The following is a 19,001-nucleotide window of genomic DNA, read 5'->3' on the forward strand; positions in this document are numbered from 1 at the left end:
GGGACAGTCACTGTGGCTCTCTTCCCAATCACATTCCTCCCTCGTCGCCGTGCTTTGGCCAAGTTGAAACCTGCCTCATCCACAAAGATGAAAATGTGGTGCGTTTGCCTGCCTTCAATCTCCATGACTCTCTAACATAAATCCACAAGGCAACATAAGCTGTTACAGTAGTAAATTTGTAAAAATTGTCTTTGTGTGTGTTTGGTTTTGTTCAAAAACAGATCTGTATTTTATTGTGATCTTACCTGGACATACTGGTTCCTGAGTTGCTTGACATGTTCAGAGTTCCTCTCAAAAGGCACAGTATACAACTGTTTCATCCTGACCTGATGTTTTTTCTGGACTTTAGAAATTGTTGTTATGCTTACACTGTGAATATTTGCGAAAGTAACGTTGTCTGCCAAGACTCTGTCTAATTTCAGTGAGTTTTATCCCATTGTTTCTGATGACCATATCAACAATGGCAGTTTCCTGCACATCAGTGAACATCCGTCCTCTCCCTCCTATGTGAGGTAACTGTTGAGTCCTAAGCAGAAATGCAACAAAAATTACACAAAAGCTTATTTACTTCTGAAATGTGCAAATGCCCCTGCAGAATACAAGTTACCTGTTGGTTTGCCGGAAAACTCTAACAATAGATGCCACTGTAGAGCGTTGCAGATTTGGCTGCACTCTCTGACCAGCCTCTCTCATTGAGTGACCATGATTTACTACATGATCAATTACAGTAGCTCTGATCTTATCTGAGACTACAGCTCTTGATCTTCCTCTTATTCTTCTTCCACCACGCATACCTCGCCCCCTCCCAGCCACTCTTCTTCCTCTTTCAGCCACTTCTCCATTTCTGGCTGGGTCCATGTTTACATCACAAAACAAACCTATTCAGCAGTTGTCTCCTTTTGTAATGAAATTGAAGGCGTAACACCTGTGTAGATGTTCATCTACAATGAGAATCAGCTGTTGCTGGTTAAACTGCACTTTTAGATTTAAAATATGTTTCAATAAAATATTGCTGTTGAATTTTGCTGTCTTATTCAGTTTTGCATTATGTTATTGTTTTGACCATAAGTTTAAGTTTTGAAAACAGTATGTAAGTACATGCAAAATGTCCTGTACGTACAAAGATTTTTGGCAGTTGTGTCTGAGTGAGAAAATAATTCATGAAATTTGAGAGATGTAGTCATTGAATGCATTTTGTGCCAAAACAATGATAACTGGTCCTCAGTTTAGCCCACATAGACTTCTGTTGTGCTCACTGTGTGAGGAGTTTTGCAAAAGTGACGTAAGTATTGAGAAATTTGTCCTAGCGGCTATAAAAAAACTGTAATTTAACACTCAACAGTGTTGTATTTAACACTCAGAGGTGTGGACCCATATATAGACACTCTATAGTGTTAATTTAACACTGGAGATTTTGCTGTGTGCTTCCACAGCCAATTTAGAAACTTATTCTCATTCTCATGTTTGTGTGACCTGCTGCTCACCAAAAGGATCATAAAAGCAGGAAGCTTACCACACAAGAAACAGATCTGTCATGGCTACTGAATGGACTCACGCGCAGACAGTTCTTTCTCAGAGAACAAAAGGAGATTTATTTACAACAGGGATCACCTCAGTGCTATATATATGTACAGTGAGTTGGGAGGGGGGTCCAGCGCTCCAAGGAGAGAAGGAGGGGGGAAATCCACACACACACTTCCTCTTCCACACAGTCACCGCCACAGCTCCTCCGCACACTCGCTCCAAAACTCCACACACGCTGCCACACCCGGGCAGGTAGTGATGGGTCGTTCTGTATCGAGGCTTCGGAGCGTGTGTCGAGTAATGGAGGGGGCGTTTCCGCGAAGCGCGTATCGAGGCTGCAGTATACCTCGCATTTCCAAGTGTGAGCCTTTGCATGCATGACGGAGAGAAAAGGACGCATTGACAAGAGGTTCCTCAGCTCAGGGCACTGCTGAGCCACCTTGGTTAAATAGGGGAAATATTTACAGGCCACATCGGAGCAAAGGAACGTAATATGTCCTGGGAAGCTAGCTGCCAACTTCCTCTGGAGAAAAAGAGGGTAAGCAAAGATCTCCCCTCGAAACATGTTCAATGCAGCTAAGAGGACTCCGTGGTGACAAACAGCTATTTCCACGCCCTCTTCATCCAACTTCCCAGTGGACTTTTTGGACGACTCCTTTGCTGCAGTCCAAGATGAAGATCCGCACAACCCTTTCCCTGGGACCTATACACCCAAAGATTTTAACATAAAAGACTCGGCATGATTAAGCCCTATCAGGGACAAACTTTTTAAAACAAATGCATAACAATTAGCTGAATTAGCCTTAAGTTACACGAGACCTCATATCTCCCCAGGACAGCACTGACAACACAAAATAAAAATCATGTTGTTGTTTTTTTTTTTTTAAATACACATGGTGACAAAATTAAGTACACATTAAGATAAAGTAAATAGTATTACGACAACACTAAGAGAAAAATAAAATAAATATCCACCCATCCATATATGTACACACACACACACACACACACACACACGTATGTGTATATGGTTATGGCATTAACGTCATTTTAACAAGATTAACGCTAACAGCACTAATATACATGTGTATCTTACATGATTTGTGTGTCTCTGGATGTATTTCACAAACTCAGAATCTTCCTCATCTTTTTCAATGAAGACACCTTCAAAGTTCCCCTGCTCTGAAGTGCTGAACGAACACAGTGACAGTTGTTTGAAAAGAAACATTAAAATACATTTTTCTACAAATCCATATTTGACTTATGTACACAATGCATAACGTACCTTGCATTAGACTGAAAGCGATAAAGCTTGCGGTTTCCATCAACTGAGACGGCAAGCATGTCTGGAGTGCAGGCAGGGCAGCTAAAGCATGGCTCCTTGCACATCCTGTCCACAAACTTTACAGCACTCCACTCCAAGAAACTTTTACTGAAGGCATCAGCTGATATTCGGCCAGTCTTTTACATAGAGGACATACAACAGAATATTCAAGGACAGTCATCATAAACATTGATTTACACAATTTCCTTAAACTTGGCAAATTTAGAAACTCACCCTTCCAAAATGGCTGTTCGTTCATCCAGCACTTCGACAAATGCCTTAAGTGACATCCCTGGTGCAGCCTTCTTAATGTCATAGAAAGACTGAAAGACATCCATTGAAAACAGGGTGCAGAAATTTAAGGTGCCAGGCCAATATCCACTACCCAGGATGTCCTTAACTGAGGGGGACCACATTAGGCCACAGCTGGTGCAGCTCACCACTGGCAGTGCAAGGTTATAACGGCCTTTAGAAAGGATCAGGATAAATTCAGTCATGGCTCAAAGCATTCATTTTTTTCATGTTGTTTTCAAATCGGTCTGGTAAATCCAAATGACCTTTGACAGGTGCCCACATATACTGCGGGCCGAGGGTAATTCAAACCAAGATAGCAATGCACAATTTGCAATAAAACCTCCAAACTAGGGCTGCCACAAACGATTATTTTGATAGTCGACTAGTCACCGATTATTTTTGCGATTAGTCGACTAATCAGATCATCATCCATTGGACGTAAAGCGTACAGCTTATTGCACCAGCAGCGTCTGCTCTTATATAACTATCATTAGCTTACAGCTTTAAGTGTTTAAGGTACGTGCTAACTAAAAATAAAGACAAGATGATAGTTTATTAAATTTTAATGAAATTAGCAGATTGTCTCGGTGGAGTTTAATAAACTCCTTGCTATCTAAAATATAACAGGACACCGGAGTAAATTCTCGAGCATCTCACATAGGGCTGGGTATCGTCACTGATTTCTAGAATCGATTCAATTCCGATTCACAAGGTCCCGAATCGATTCGATCCACGATTCGATTTAATTCGATTCTATTTAAATCTGGGAAATTTTGACAGTCAGAAATATTATAATTCAGATCAGTACATTTACATATTTTTGTATCAATAAAAAGGAAGCTGACACACGCAAGACTTTATCACAGGTGTGAGCGTCACAGCAGAGGCCTTTGTGTCAAAGTAGCTGAAGATAAAACAGAAAAACATGAAGGTGATTTTCCTGGCCTGGGATTTTATAAAAATATTCTGCAGTACATCAAAAACGAAAGAAAACCATCAATCAATATATGAACATTACCTCTGAAGTTACAGCGGTTTTATTAGAGACACGGTTAAGCGTTTTGCATTTTGAATAATTTTAAAAAGTTTAAATTTGTTCAGTATTGAACGGCAGAAATTAGGTTTTCTTTTCGGAAAATGTAAAAGGGAAAAAAAACAGCGGCTGACAGCGCTGTAAACAACAGTAGACTGGTGTGTAACAAGCAAGCCAATAATGAAGAAAGGGAAACTGTTCTTGAAGTACAGAGAGAGAGAGAGAGGGAGAGAGAGCTGCGCATCGCGGTGGAAGCAAAACAGTGAAAGTCAGAGTGAATTCATGACGATGTTTATGTAAAGCGTTTGGATCTTCTTTTGCTGCTGGTTCGGTCAATATTGTTTGGAGAGAGATCAAAATAACAGCTTTAGAATCGGCTCATTAAGGGCGTGAACACAAAGCGCGATTCAAAGAATCAGCGCGCTGTCGGCTTTCACCCCCACCGTGAGAAAGGCAACATCTAACTGATTCTGATCCGCGGGTCGCGCTGTGTGTTTAAGTCTATGTGCAGAATCCGTGTACCTGCTCTCATTTACTGTCTTAGCTGTTTGGTGGTTCTTGAAATTTTGTGAGATGTCACCAGAGATTCTGGCATTTCGGGCAAAATACATTTATATTAAAAAAATCGATTCAGGATTTTAATGAATCGATTTTACGTTATCCAAGCCAGAATCGATTTTAATCGATGAATCGATTATAAAAACCCACCCCTAATCTCACACTTCTGATAATCAGCTGTCTGCTTGATGTTTATTCAGCTGTGTAAAAACTATAACTTTAATCTCAGCCAAACCGATTTACTCAGGAACAAATAAAATACTGAAAAAAGCCAAATAGCATTTGGAAGTTATCCACCAAGTGACTTCTATATCATGTTTAACCTGAGTAGCGAAATTTGCCGGGAGTCCGGTGTTCTCACGGCTCTTGAGCCTAGCCCCCGGTTAGCTATCGAGCTAGTGGGTAACAGACGTCTCCGAAAACGTAGGAGCGCTTTTGAAAATATGTGGTGTCTTGATAAACTGAGCAGATATTTGAGGTTTACACAGCTACATTCTCGCCTGAAAATATGTTAAACGTTTATTTTGTGACCCAGAAAGAATAATAAGAGTAATATTAAAACTAACTAGCTGCCGCCATTGTTGGAAACTGAGCTGGGCCGCGCTATGAATTCTGGGACACAGCTTCTTCTTCTTCTTCGGGGTTTAACGGCAGCTGGCATCCTTGTACATGCAGTGCTGCCATCTTCTGTTTCAGTCCGTTATTACACTCTTAAATCCTACTACTTACACTGAAAAAAAGGGACTGGCCATCTCTTGGATTTATGTAAGCATCTTGCATGCATTTAACACAATTGCCTCATGTTTTAAAGTTAAATGTAACTATATAGTGTAAAAACTACATGATATGCAGAAAGGGTGTATTAAATTGTTCATATCATGTTCAGGTGACGTAAGTCAATAAGATAGCAACGTTAAATCTCGTGAAACCACGCGTGATTTCATCTCGCGGGCTTTGGATCGTGGTTTAAAAAAGGCATCCATCTCAGTCAAGTCGAGCAGCCAACTCTACGTTTTTGGTATGTCTTGATTTTTTTAATTCATTTTTACCATAATTCAGCCAAATGTAGTTAAACGTCTAGAGTGTCGCCATGTAACATGCTAAAAAAGAGCCGTTAGCTTATTTGCTGTTTTATCTGTTGTCAAAGAATTGGCGCTTTTTCATTTGAATTTGTCTTTGGCACAAGAGCCGTAATATCACATTAAACCTAATTACGAGGCACTCATAACATAATTTGGTTTTCTGTGTGAATAGATTTGTCAACTGACTCTTCAGTTACATTGTGTATTTACTGCACCGTGGTGTTAGTGAGATTTTGGACATTGAACAGCTTTAGCTAATATCATCAGCGGCATTATGCTAGCTTACATCCCTACCCCTCCTGCCCTCACCTGCTGTCCTTTTGTTTTTGTTTTTTTTTGCTGCACATTGAGAGATTACCTCTATTCTGCATTTCACCAGGAGTCAGCTGATGGATTGTGGGTTCAAGGTGTTATGGTAAGAAAGTATATTCTATTTTCGTTTCTGTAACTTAATTATAATAGGTTTTTTATAATTATTAGGTGCATGCATACTCACCCTATTAATACAACTGAGAGATCCAAAATCTGCCATAGGTTTAACTTATACCTGTATGTATTGCCAGAAAGGTGATTACTGGACTCACATTAATGCACACTTGAACTGAAATGAGGTTGTAACTTGTGGGTTGTTGGGTTGCAAATCAGAAACAAACATCTTTGGATTTTTTTTAATCCCATAAGATCTGGAAACACAGTTTTTATTCAACAAAACATTACTGATTATTAACCAAGCACAGTGCCTGCTGTTATTTCAAAATAATTTTATGTCATTTCAGATAAAATGCAGCATTCCAGTGCATCCCAACCATGCCTTTACAGTCAAGGTTTCTGACGGAGCTGAGTTTTTCTCTGACAGTCTGCTGAAAGTGTTTGCAAAGTGATCGGGGGAACAGGGCACAAAGCTAAAGGATGTAGCTGCCATAATGACAGTAAGAACTTTAAAATTCTTGAACTACAAAGTGTATATGTATTGCATTAGGTCAGTAAAAGATTTTTATGCTACATCCATTGAAACAGTCAACTATTACCTGTGAGTAATGATTCCACTAAAAGGATGCCATAATTTTCGTCATGCATTTACTGGCCCACTGAGAAAAAATTATCTTTTTTTAAAAATAAATGTTCTGGAAACTATATATCCATAAAGTTGATGTCAAACAGGAACTTTTGATATTGCTTTGTAGATGCTGGTGTTGCATGTTGACTGGTTTAAGTTTTGGTCTGGGATCATTTTCTTCTGTGCTACTGAAAAGTTCACAAATCTCTGTTTTCTTTGTTATAATAGTCAAGGATGACATTAATGCTCGGAGTCCCTCATCAAAGTGCTCCGCATCTGTGTGAAAGACAATTGCAACATCTTGGTGCAGGAGTTCATGGTGAGTGTTTTATGAGTAGATTGTGGCTTTGCAACATTTAAAAATGCATTTAGTTATCCACTTGATCCTCATTGGACCAGTTAGGACCAGTAGTCCTCTTTAATAATTTGAAGTTCACATGAGGCCTGGTAGTGAACTCGGCCGCCGGCCCTTGAGGCCCCATCCCCACCCCTGTATTAGGGGTCACATCAGTGTGAAAAAACTTTAAATTTGTCATTCTAATGAACAAAGGAAAATCCCACCAATATTTATATTAGCTTTTGTTTGAAAAAATGACCAACTGACCAACAGCTAACCAAATTGTGGGGCTGAAAGTCTAAATTCTAACATCTTCTGAGTGACATAACCTGGATTTCTGATGGGCCGGTGTCTTTCTAACAAAAACTAATGTAAAGCATTTGAAATTATGTTTTTCACCCTCTCTTAGAAACTCTGTTAGACCATGAATGGCAGCATGGCAGGCCACTCTTTGGCTATAGCTATTTACTATGTTGCTTGCATTGGTTTAAATTACTCTAACATTAGAACTGGTAGATTCAAAAGAGATGAGTTTAAAAAGGAATCTTAAAGAAATGTTTTGTGTTTAACCAGGACTTGACTGAGGCCACTGCACAGATTGAGAAAACCACAATGAACATCTGTCTCCAGAGGATGCGGCAGGCAATGACTTTTCTGATGTTGTTCTTCAAGATCTGGATAACGTGACCTTTGCAGTAGCCATGCTGTTTGGACCTTTTTTATTCCTTCAACATGAGTTACCCATCACAACTCTGCTACACTTTTGAGGTGATTCAATGGGTGGTAATGGAGTTGGATGCAACTCAGCTCTCAAGAAAAGCTCACAACTAAGACAAAACTGCTCCTGCAACGAAGCTCACTGTTATGCATGTGAGGTGACCAGCTCTAGGTGAGAGGACATTTAAATCTCACACTTGTTCTGCTGCATTTTTGAAGCTCAATTCCAGGAACAGATCGCAGGGTTCATTTTTATATACTCTGCAACTGCCATGAGGACGAGCCGTTTTTTGTTGTTGTTTGTTTTTCCTTTTGCTCTGTACAAGTTCTGTTTGTCTGTTTGGCAGCATTTTTAAATTTCTCTTTGTATTTTTTCTTTCTTTTACTAGTGAAGAGATGTAGCGTGAACAGTTATACAGTCTAAATATCCCATATGGGTCGTGTGAAATGGTATTTTCAGTTTCATTCAGTTGAAGTAAAGAACGTTGAATATTTCTAAGTGTGCTGTTTTGAACCAAGATGTCACAGTATGATCAGTGCTGTAATTTTTGACAGTCACTGTATCAATGTTATTTTTGCGTCTCTTGAATAAAGGTTTTGACCTGCAAGTGCTAATTTCTTTAGTTATTGGGGTAAAATGGGTAGTGTTAATAGGAAGGTGTTTGCCAATTCAGTAACCTAATTTAATGTTAATGGAAACTAACATTACCTCAAATTGTTTAGTTATAATTGTTGTTTAACTGAATCTTGACGTTAGAGGCCTTAAATAGAATGTTTTGTATTGTTCTTTCCCAACATTTTTCAAAAGAAACAGTCCAATTTCTTTGCTGTGATTGATTCCAGAGAACACGGAAGAACTGACATTATTTAACTGTTGATTTATATAGATTCAGTAGTGGAGTAATGTCAGTTTAATTCTTTACCTACTGTCAATGCAGTGAAATTAGACATTTTGTTTTGAAAGGTTACTGGTGGATGCCAGCAACCATCTTGGAAGAGAACAATACAATCTGTTATAAGGCCTCCATTTGAAAATTGTGTATTTGATACTAGAATATAATAGCAAAATGTAATTTGAAGATAACATGTAGTATTTAAGTGACCAAGTAGTATTGGGTAAAAGTTATTGAATCGTGTTGGGATAACGTGAGAAAATTGTGAAGGATTAAAATATTCCAAGAGCTCAAATTACTTCATCAAAACATGTTTAAGTCACATTTTATCAACACAAATTGCACAAGTTTATTGAACATGAATAAATTGTGTTAATTTAACTCAATTGTTTAAGTTGCTGCCAAAGCAAAACATCTGTGTGCAACAAATGTCCACCATTGAATTAAGTAAATCCAACAACATATTTTTTTCAGTGTATACCTGCGTCTTTTGGGATCTTACAAAGCTTCAAACGACGCGTCGACTATTAAATCAGTCGTCGACGATTTTGATAGTCGACGTAATCGTGACTAGTTGACTAATCGTGGCAGCCATACTCCAAACACATCTATTGTGTATGTAGTGTGTGACAAAAGGGCAACTTACCATTTATGGTTACAAGAGCCACAATTGCGCCGCGTGAAACCTCAACGTTACCTGCTGGGCAGTCACACACATGTTCTGGCCTTTGCACAGGCAACAGCCGAACTAACATTAAAACACACAATATATATATAAAAAGGAATTGGAAATTAACTGATACACAACAAATATACAATAACAGCACCCACTCATAGTACATAGCAAGAAATGCATAAGACTTAAAAACCGTACCTAAACTGTGATGAAGGCTGCAAAAACCCTCCTATTACTGCCTCTCTGTTGTGCAGGACAAAGCGTGTGTGAACTGCAATATCACAGTCAGCACAAAGGAATGGGAGAGGCAGGCAGTCCAGACACCTCACAACTACTTGTTTGCCACACTGACACACACGGTGTGACTGTGGATCCAGAGTAGCTAACATATTATCTATAAGACAAGGCCTGGCCTCTTTCCACTTTTGCGAGGACACCATATTTCTGATCGCCCAGTGAGTAGCAGCTGACTCAGACGACGTCTCACAAGTCATGGCTGCGTCCTCTTCTCCATCCTCCAACAACTGAAGGAGCTCCTGACGAAGCACCTCAGTTCCATACACTAACAGAAAAAAAATAAAGGAAGAAACTCTTCCACAAAGTGAAAAACACTCTAGGCAGTATGTTTCTTAGGACTGCACAAAAGCCCTGCCTAACTCAACTATAACAACAAATATAAAAGTAAACAGAAATCACAACATATACAAGAAGGTAAAGTACCTTTTGTTGGGTTGACACTGGCAACATAACTAGGTTCTTCACGTGGACATTGATGCTGCTCTCTGGACACTGGGAGGAAAAAAAGAGATTGAAGAATATTTACTTACTGAAATTCTTTGGTGAAAACAAGTTGTGAGATAAAATCATTGGTTGTGTGAACACTGACCACGTGGCATGCAACTAGTACATCGACTGGTTGATGGTCTTTGAGGAATAAAATCTCCCTGTCTGTCTGTCACGTGTTTTCCAGCGCACTGGTCTTGGCTGAGGTTCACTCTGTGCATCATTCTACGCAATTAACAAGGAAAAAAGGGAACACCTAAAATACAGTCCATAAAGCAAAGATTATCAAACATCTTAAGTTAACCAACTTAATTTGACAAACTTATATATACACATATATTAAAATAAATTTCAAATAATATAACGTTTACTCCGTACAAAATATTAGACAAGCGTGTTCCCTCTTTAACAACTGTTTCCACTAAAAATATTACCTGCATATCTTGAAGGAGTTCGTCAGCAGCCTGAAGCTCTTCCTCCAGCTCGGGATCCTCTGAATCGCTCATTTTCAAGCTAAAGAGGAAAGAGATTTTTGCAGAACTCTGTGACATAAACGCATAACTAACGCAACTCAAATGATTTTCAGTCTTGGCGCTCCAGTTAACGTTAGCAATTAACGTTAGCATCATCAGTTTATAAAAAGCTAGCAGAACTCTAATGCAAAAACTGCTTTACGCACCATGTGAGGGTATTTTGCAGCACACAAGTCCTTTAACGTTTGTAATAGATTTAATCCATCATCGTTGGATTAAATGGCTAATGCTGCAGTAGCCACGTGTAGTCGTTACCTAGCAAGCATGCTGACGGTAGCTGTAGTCATTTTTAAATGCATTAAACCGTTTCGAGATCAGTCACCTCTGTTTGTTTGAAGCTTTTATGAAAAACAAACTTTGAAACACACATCAAGATCCATCCATCCATCCACCCATCCATTCGCTTCCGCTTATCCTTTTCAGGGTCGCGGGGGGCGCTGGAGCCTATCCCAGCTGACATAGGGCGAAAGGCGGGATACACCCTGGACAGGTCGCCAGTCTGTCGCAGGGCTAACACATAGGGACAGACAACCATTCACACTCACACCTAGTGGCAATTTGGATTATCCAATTAACCTATCCCCACAAGCTGCATGTCTTTGGACGGTGGGAGGAAGCCGGAGTACCCAGAGGGAACCCACGCAAACACGGGGAGAACTTGCAAACTCCACACAGAAAGACCCCAGCCTGATGGTGGAATTGAACTCAGGACCTTCTTGCTGTGCGGCAACAGTGCTAACCACCGTGCTGCCCTATTACTTTAAATATGTATTTTTTACATACCTGCATTAGAATCAATCAGTTCCGCCTCATTTTCTTATTCTTATAAATGGGTCTCTCCATTCTCCCATCATCCTTTGCTTACACAGGTTGCATCTGATTGGTTGGAGCCGAGCACATCCAAAACTAACAGGAGTGGTGGATGAATCTATAAATGTGTTTTACGTGTGAAATGAAAATAATAAACCTAACAAAGGATTATGTACGTTAAATCTGAGCACTTTCAGCTCGTGAATCAGTTTGGAAAACACTGTGTGATGGCCACAACATGAAGCGATTTTATTGTTGCATTATCAGTGATACTTTCATGTGTTTTTGTTGAGAAATGTTAACGATGTCCATTAAAAGAAAGCATTAAATTAGGGAGAAAAACCCGTTCGCGGAGAGGGTCCCCGGTTCTCCAGTTAGATTGTGCTTCACAGCGTCATGTTTCGCTGTGACGGGATTATTATTGGAGTAAATGGATGGCTGGAGCCTCTGCTCGAAGCGTCTCTGATCGCGCGAGCGGGTTCATATTGGAATGAATTGACAACCCACAGCGTCACATAAAAACGTGGAAGGATACCTTTAGCGTCAGCATGAGAAGTTAAGGGACGCGACAAATCATCATTATTTTACGTGTCGGGAGTGAGAACGGGTTGCTCCAAGCCACAGAATGAGACGCTTCAGAAAACATAGCAGGACCGAGGATATCTGTGACTCGTCCTCCCCTTTCCTCTATTAATGTGTTTTCTCTTTTGTGATAAATGAGTTCAAATAAAAGCAGCTCCAGCTTTTAAGATAAAATAAAAATTTTAACTGGATCTATGAGGGCCGGCTGGCTTTTGTATACAGCACACCAGAAGGTGACCAGAAACTTGTCGCTCCTGACATGGGCGTCACTTATGGCTGCTGTAATGGCATTTGAGCTTCTGATGAGGTCACGCATGAGGCCTTTTCATAGTGAGACACGAAACGAATGCTGAATGAAATAATTTGAAATGTTTCTGCTGAGCTATTTAACAAGTCAGCAGCGCCGCTGTGTGGCCAAATGAGCGTACTGCATCAGAAATCAAACGAGTCGCTGAAAATGAGAGATGTGGATAGTTTTCCATTGTTTCTAATGCAGGACGCTTCGCAGAGCATCACGCACACAGACAGACAAACGTCTTTTTAAATAAATGATATTAAAAGGCTGACTGATGTTAATCAATGATGTAACAAAGTAAAAATACTCCATTACTGTACTCACAGAGTTACAGTATTCGAGGAGTCTCCTGAGAGCTTTGTTTTTACACCAAACATCTGAAGTCAAACGTCTCCACTTTCTCCCCCCTCACATTTCCAAAATGAGCTTCTTACTTTAGGTTTAACACATTTGATATGAATCATTTATTTTGTGGCCACACACCGTCCTGATTTCAAAATGATTTCAGCGTAAAACGATCCTGCTGGTGAATCATCAACAGTGCTTATCACGCATGACTGATGTAGTAGAATAGAATTAGTAGAATTCATGCATCATTTAATGTATCAAATGAAGGATATGTTTGAAGAAAGAGTTTCTAACAGTGTCTTTTTGTTCCTTACAGTAGTTAACCGTGTAACTTTAATGTCTCAAACTTTAAACTTCCAAACCACCAGATTCTTTTAACATTAAACAAAATACTGTTTGTAAATATTAGTTTTTATTTCTCCATATAAAATGAAACAGAAGCTTTTCAGGTATCTTGGAGGCATTTGTGATGAGATGAAAAGATGTGGAAATCTGTTCAGCATGGCTTATTTCTGTGTATCCTCAAGTGGCAGACCCAAAACATGACCCACATTTTAGGATTAGGATTTTCAGTTTATTGTCAACACACACGGGGTGGCTGTAGCTCAGGTGGTAGAGCAGATCATCTCTGACATTCACACAGAGTGTGTGTGAATGTTACTTAGAAAGCACCTAGAAAAATGTGCTTGTGCAAATGGGTGAATGCACAAGTTGTGTAAAGAACAGTAGAAAGAGTAGCTCTATAAGAACCAGTACATTTGCCGTTTACCATTTACATGTATAAATACAGATAAGGCCAGTATAAATGGTGGAATAATTGGGCTGTTTATATCACCCGCTGCAGTGCCTTGCGGTCAGCAGCCGATCAATTCCCATGAAAAAGTGGTCAGGATTCTACAGAGCATCCTGGTATTACCTCACCCTGTGAGGATTTTAATATGTCAGATTATATATATATATTTTTTATACATTTGTCAACAGAACACAAGTTTCCACTGAAATCACAGAAAACATACCTGACAGAATCCTTTGGTTGTTCCATATCCACCTGCACAGGAAACACTGGCAGGAAGACCAGGCCAGTGTTTCTTACAGACCTTTGGTTCGATGACAGACACGTCCACCACCGTCGGCTCATCAACAGGTTCGCCACCTGAAACACTTGATTTTCTTTTAGGTTTATTTCAGCACGTGGAGGCTGAATTGTTTGTACTCTGTGAACTAATCGAACGTTCACACACAACTGGAGACACAACATGAAGTAAAAAATAGAAACACATTTTCATGTAAAAACTCTTTTAAAAATATAATTATTCTACAAATACATCACATGAAACTGATGCTGCTTTCAATGATGTCATTAGCATGTTCAGTGTTTTTGTATCCTTCATGGATTTCATTTTCTCTCAATCTTTATTTTGGGATGATCAGTGTGTGCGGTCACTGTGTGAGTAATCATTGAGAGGGAATTAAAAATGTCAACAATTTTAAACTGATATCTTTATTTCTCATTAGGCAATCGTCACAAGCAGGTTAATGTCAGCATTGCTGTAACCAACGGCTGTCAGAAGTCAAAGGTCATTTTTATTTGATGCTATTGCACTTAATTGTGTTTTATTTTCCCTCGAAATAACATCTGCCTTATCAATAACTTAGAGTGATCTGATCAATAAACACAAGTTTGAAAAAGTTTGTTTTTGGATGAACTTCATGAACAGGAAATCTAACTCACAACCGGTCACAGTGTGCAGCAGTGAGCACAAAGTCTTCAGTGATGAGGAATTCTCCACAGACATGTTGACCCTTGTTATTCTGAACTGATCCCATGTAGGGTATCGAGTTGTCCGGAGCTTTTGTTCCATGAATAATTCCTGTTGAAAACTCTGGTAAATTAAAAAAAAAAAGAAGATGATAAAGTTAGTGTGCCGTTTACAGCCGTAAGATAAATCAGATATATTTGATGTTCACACTGATGCCTTGTAGACATGGTAGAAAACAAAGAAGAAACTTGTGAAGACAGTGCATGGTGCCAGCAGGAAACTCAAACTGTCCTTTACTCAGTAGAAAGACTTTGATACATCACGCGTCTTAGTTTGAAGGCTGGTCTATCGTTATCATCTCGACTTCCTGTTATGCCAACCTCTCTGCAGTGCAGGTTTGATTTACCATTATCTAATGTCAAAAGGGGGATGGTGCGTTACAAAGCAGCGAGAGAGACAGAAAGGCAGCAGAGTTCAGGTAAGAGTTGGATTTTAAATACAGGGCTCTGTGTGCGGGCAGGCGGAGATGAGGATCCAAATGCAGGACTCAAACACAGAATTGTAACTCAAAACCTCAGCTTTATTGCTGGAGAAATTAAAACATGAACTGAACAAGGGTAGTGAACACGAAAATACTGAACACAGTATAAAACACACAGGCATAATCCGACGGTACGATGCAGCACTGAGCAAGGGCAAACACAGGGCTAATATACACAGGGAAGTAATCAGGGAATGGAAAACAGGAGGGAGACACAGCTGGGAGAGATTGGGGCTAACGAGTCAGGGGATCGAAGCTGGACACACTGACATAAGACACAATCCTTCAAAATAAAACAGGAAACAATACACACTAAACTAAGACACGGACAGAGAGAGACAGACTAGACACTGAACTAAACCAGCAAAAAACATGAGAACACAAAACCTAAGAACTAATCCCTAAACAAGAAGAACTAAAACATAGATTAATCATCATCATCATCATAACCAACAAAAGCACCACAAGAGAATAAGAAAACTATCCATAATGCAAAAACACACCAAAACATAACAACTCAAAATACTGGGTCAAACTGACCCAGAATCGTGACAGGTAATGAGATGTCATTTCAGGACTTAAACCAGACTCTAAGAAATTGCTGTGTCTAATTTTGCGATGCTGCGAGTAACAAACTGGGTTCAGTTTGGAGGTTGAAGAGGAACTTTCCCTCGCCAGGCCTCGACAGCCGTCTGTGTTTATCTCATCTCAGTTTATCTCATGCAGCGCAGGGCTAAATTTAAAATTATTAAATACTTAAGACAATGTATATTCTTCTATGAAAAAAAATACAAGTATTCATTTAAGCAAATAAACAGAGCCGTAAGAGATGTTTTTCAGAAACTGTTGTCTTTATTTTGATTTGCAACTAACAAATTTTTTAAAAATTTGTAGTTTTTGTTGTGCTCTCTATTATGTGAACCCCTCACCTAATTTGTTATGTTTTTTAACAAATTAAACCCCAACAATCAAATGATCCCCTGTGAGCAAGCACTAGGCACGGTGGAAAGGAAAAACTCCCTTTAAACAGGAAGAAACCTTTGACAGAACCAGGCTCAGGAAGGGGCAGCCATCTGTCGCGACTGGTTGGGGGGTGAGAGGCAAAAGAAAAGAAAAATGAGAGCACAAGTTAGCTAAATGTTGCTTATGTTGTCTGATATGAACAACGTATGGTTTTCTGGACTGTGGATGAAAAGCAGTCCATCATTACTAGTCTTTAAAAAGGGACTAATCGATCACCAAGGTGGCAATATGGCTCAACGAGGCCATAGACAGAGTTAAATAGGCAATCACTGTTAAGCACTGAAAAGCCCCAGTAACCTGCAGCTATAATAAGGCCTACTGCGGCAACACCTAAACCTATTTTAAGTAGGCGTTTGGCACCATGACGCCATGAACCACTACTAGTCGGAGCCACGTCAGGAGATGGTTCTGAGACAGGAGAATCAAGCTCCTCAGGTTGAAGACCAAGATTCTCCTGTGTCGGAACCACGTCAGGAGATGGTTCCAAAGCAGGAAAAAAAAGCTCCTCGGGTTCAGGAGCAAAATTCTCCTGTGTCAGGACCACAGGTGGTTCCAAGGCAGGAAAAAAAAGCTCCTCGGGTTCAGGAGCAAAATTCTCCTGTGTCAGGACCACAGGTGGTTCCAAGGCAGGAAAAAAAAGCTCCTCGGGTTCAGGAGCAAAATTCTCCTGTGTCAGGACCACAGGTGGTTCCAAGGCAGGAAAAAAAAGCTCCTCAGGTTCAGGAGCAAGATTCTCCAGCTGCAGAGCCTCCAGAGATTCCACCTGTGACTGTTGTTCTTGGTACTCAAGAGGCTCTAAAGTTTTCTTGAGTTCGTCTCTCTCCCTTTCAATAAGTGACAACTGAGCAGCAATGCTGCTGTTCTGTCTAAGGAGATATTCTTCCTTTTCCAGAAAGTCACGGTGCATCATTTGAACGGTGTTAACCTGTTCCTGCAATTTAGCCTCCAGAGAATCCACCCTTGACTGTTTTTCATCCAGAGCCTGTCTCATCCGACGCTGAAGAACACATATTTCTTTTTTCAGCTCAATTATTTGTTCAGTCTTGTGATCTATTTCTCTATTCTGTTTTTCTATTATCTCTTCTTTTTTTGTTATTTTGTGGTGAGCTTCTCCCACTTGGTGCTCAAGTCTCTCTAACTCTTCCTTGACATCACGGTGCATCGTACTAATTTGTTCTTGTATTTTCATTTGAAGGTCTCTATCCGATATTTCTCTCTCCACTAACCCATATAGTCTTTGTGATTCCGCTGGAATCGCTCTGTCAGACTGTGAATTATTGACTATTTCTCGTGACATTTCTTTAAAAGCTTAATGCAACGTGTCGAAAGAAAAATACGTGTGCTTAATTATTTAACTTTAAAATAGTCCCTTTCTGAAAGGTTTCTGGTTTGCTAAACACAACTCGCTGTTTCTGAAAATGTTCCAAGTAAAACTGTGTTTGCAAAGGTGAAGAGGGGCTATTTATAGACTTTTGTGGCAGCGAATTTGACGTCAGCGCTCTTTGAGCCTTTGATCCTTTGTTTGGTCACAGGATCACATGACAGCTGTGCGTAATTCTGCGCATGCTCAGAGAATACCCATTGTGACGCACGGTTTTGTTTTGAATTTTTTTAAATACCCTGAAAACAGTCCAAACAGTGTTGCCAACTTAGCGATTTTGTCGCTATATTTAGGGAGTTTTCAAACCCCCCCTTAGCGTCGTTTTTTTTTTTTTCTAAAAAGCGACTTGCGACAAATCTGGCGGCTTTTTCTGGTGTTATTGGAGGCTTATTTATGACGACTTTTGACGTGAAAGCGTTGTTACTCTCAACAAGCAGCGGGTGCTTCCGTGGGCACATCGCTCGTGCCAAAGCGCTCACAGGCGGAGGATAGTCCTCCTCCAGCCGCTGTCAGGGCAGGAGATGTTCACGTGTGTCCAAACTGCAAATGAATCGCGCACGAGCAAAGCCGCCGCTCCCGCACTGACTGTAACGCAGTCAATTCTTCTTTTACTGTTATGCTGTTTTGTGGATCACAAGGTTTAAAACTACTTGTAAACACACACACATACAGTAACTCCACCCTAACCTGCAGCTGCAGCGCAAATAACAACGAAAATTGTTTGTAAACGTGTCCTGGAGTTTACAGGTGCAGACAGTGCAACAGCTTCCAGGTCATTTATTCTGCCAATATGGCAAGAAGGTAGTGATGGCCCGCTTGAAGCTGACGCTCCGGAGCGTGTGTCGAAAAAAACAACACACTGGTTCAGAAGCACTGTGTCGAGGCTTGCTTCGTTTGGCAAAAGTCACGTGACCAGTGACGTCCGAAGCTTCATTACGCACGTAACTGCTTCGGTACCTGATTCAAACGGATATAAGGAAGTGAATCATCCACGGGATTCGTGGAGTGTGTTGATGGTGACAGAGAGCGAAGAGGTGATCATTCCACTGACAGATATTATTGAAAGGGAGAGAGACGAACTCAAGAAAACTTTAGAGCCTCTTGAGTACCAAGAACAACAGTCACAGGTGGAATCTCTGGAGGCTCTGCAGGAGAACGCACAGCTTAGAAAAGACAATGCAGAACTCAAGGAAACTGTGGAGACCCATACTTGGTGGTGTAAAGTAGGCTTGGGTGTTGCCACAGTGGCCATTGTTGTTCCTACAGCTTGCTCGGCCATCTCAAACCTCTTTGGCTGAGTGAATGTCCCGCTCTGTGGGGTCATGATTATTATCAGGGGTGCACATAAGTGGTCCGCATGCGCTGTCAAAATAAAAGACGCGCACCAGATAAGAATTTGCAATGCGTGTTTGATCTCCTCAAGATCGCATGTGCACCTGCGGACCACTTA

At 40.3% G+C, this 19,001-nt stretch overlaps 2 protein-coding genes and 1 long non-coding RNA gene across 5 annotated transcripts; 1 reads left to right on the forward strand and 2 right to left on the reverse strand.

Moving 5' to 3' along the window:
• Positions 1-1,569: 1,569 nt before the first annotated feature.
• LOC147324497 (uncharacterized) lies at positions 1,570-12,228 on the reverse strand. 3 transcript variants are annotated; one of them, XM_086298327.1, is made up of 8 exons: positions 10,713-12,228; positions 10,382-10,503; positions 10,216-10,284; positions 9,466-10,057; positions 3,083-3,171; positions 2,810-2,985; positions 2,621-2,714; positions 1,570-2,227 (listed from the first exon to the last, which is right to left on the reverse strand). In XM_086298327.1, exons 6-8 carry the CDS (start codon positions 2,911-2,913, stop codon positions 1,619-1,621), a joined length of 807 nt encoding a protein of 268 aa, XP_086154453.1. In that variant the 5' UTR covers positions 2,914-2,985; positions 3,083-3,171; positions 9,466-10,057; positions 10,216-10,284; positions 10,382-10,503; positions 10,713-12,228; the 3' UTR covers positions 1,570-1,618. The 3 variants fall into 3 exon arrangements, with proteins under 3 accessions (XP_086154453.1, XP_086154452.1, XP_086154454.1); XM_086298326.1 differs by having other exon boundaries at positions 9,466-10,284; XM_086298328.1 differs by lacking the exons at positions 9,466-10,057; positions 10,216-10,284; positions 10,382-10,503; positions 10,713-12,228 and having other exon boundaries at positions 3,083-5,758.
• On the forward strand, positions 5,470-8,534 carry LOC147324498 (uncharacterized). The gene is made up of 5 exons (XR_015130179.1): positions 5,470-5,751; positions 6,195-6,230; positions 6,592-6,744; positions 7,101-7,191; positions 7,783-8,534. It is a non-coding gene; the product is annotated as an uncharacterized LOC147324498 (long non-coding RNA).
• Positions 12,229-15,979: 3,751 nt separating the features above from the next.
• LOC147324499 (uncharacterized) lies at positions 15,980-17,758 on the reverse strand. The gene has a single exon (XM_086298316.1). It carries the CDS (start codon positions 17,465-17,467, stop codon positions 16,364-16,366), a length of 1,104 nt encoding a protein of 367 aa, XP_086154442.1. The 5' UTR covers positions 17,468-17,758; the 3' UTR covers positions 15,980-16,363.
• Between the last annotated feature and the right edge of the window lie 1,243 nt (positions 17,759-19,001).

This window comes from Aulonocara sp. 'chitande type north' Nkhata Bay, linkage group LG7, assembly GCF_057382095.1.
Source record: "Aulonocara sp. 'chitande type north' Nkhata Bay isolate Kocher_YH1m ecotype deep benthic linkage group LG7, A_spYH_male_GT1.1, whole genome shotgun sequence".
In the NCBI taxonomy this organism is placed as follows: Eukaryota; Metazoa; Chordata; class Actinopteri; order Cichliformes; family Cichlidae; genus Aulonocara; species Aulonocara sp. 'chitande type north' Nkhata Bay.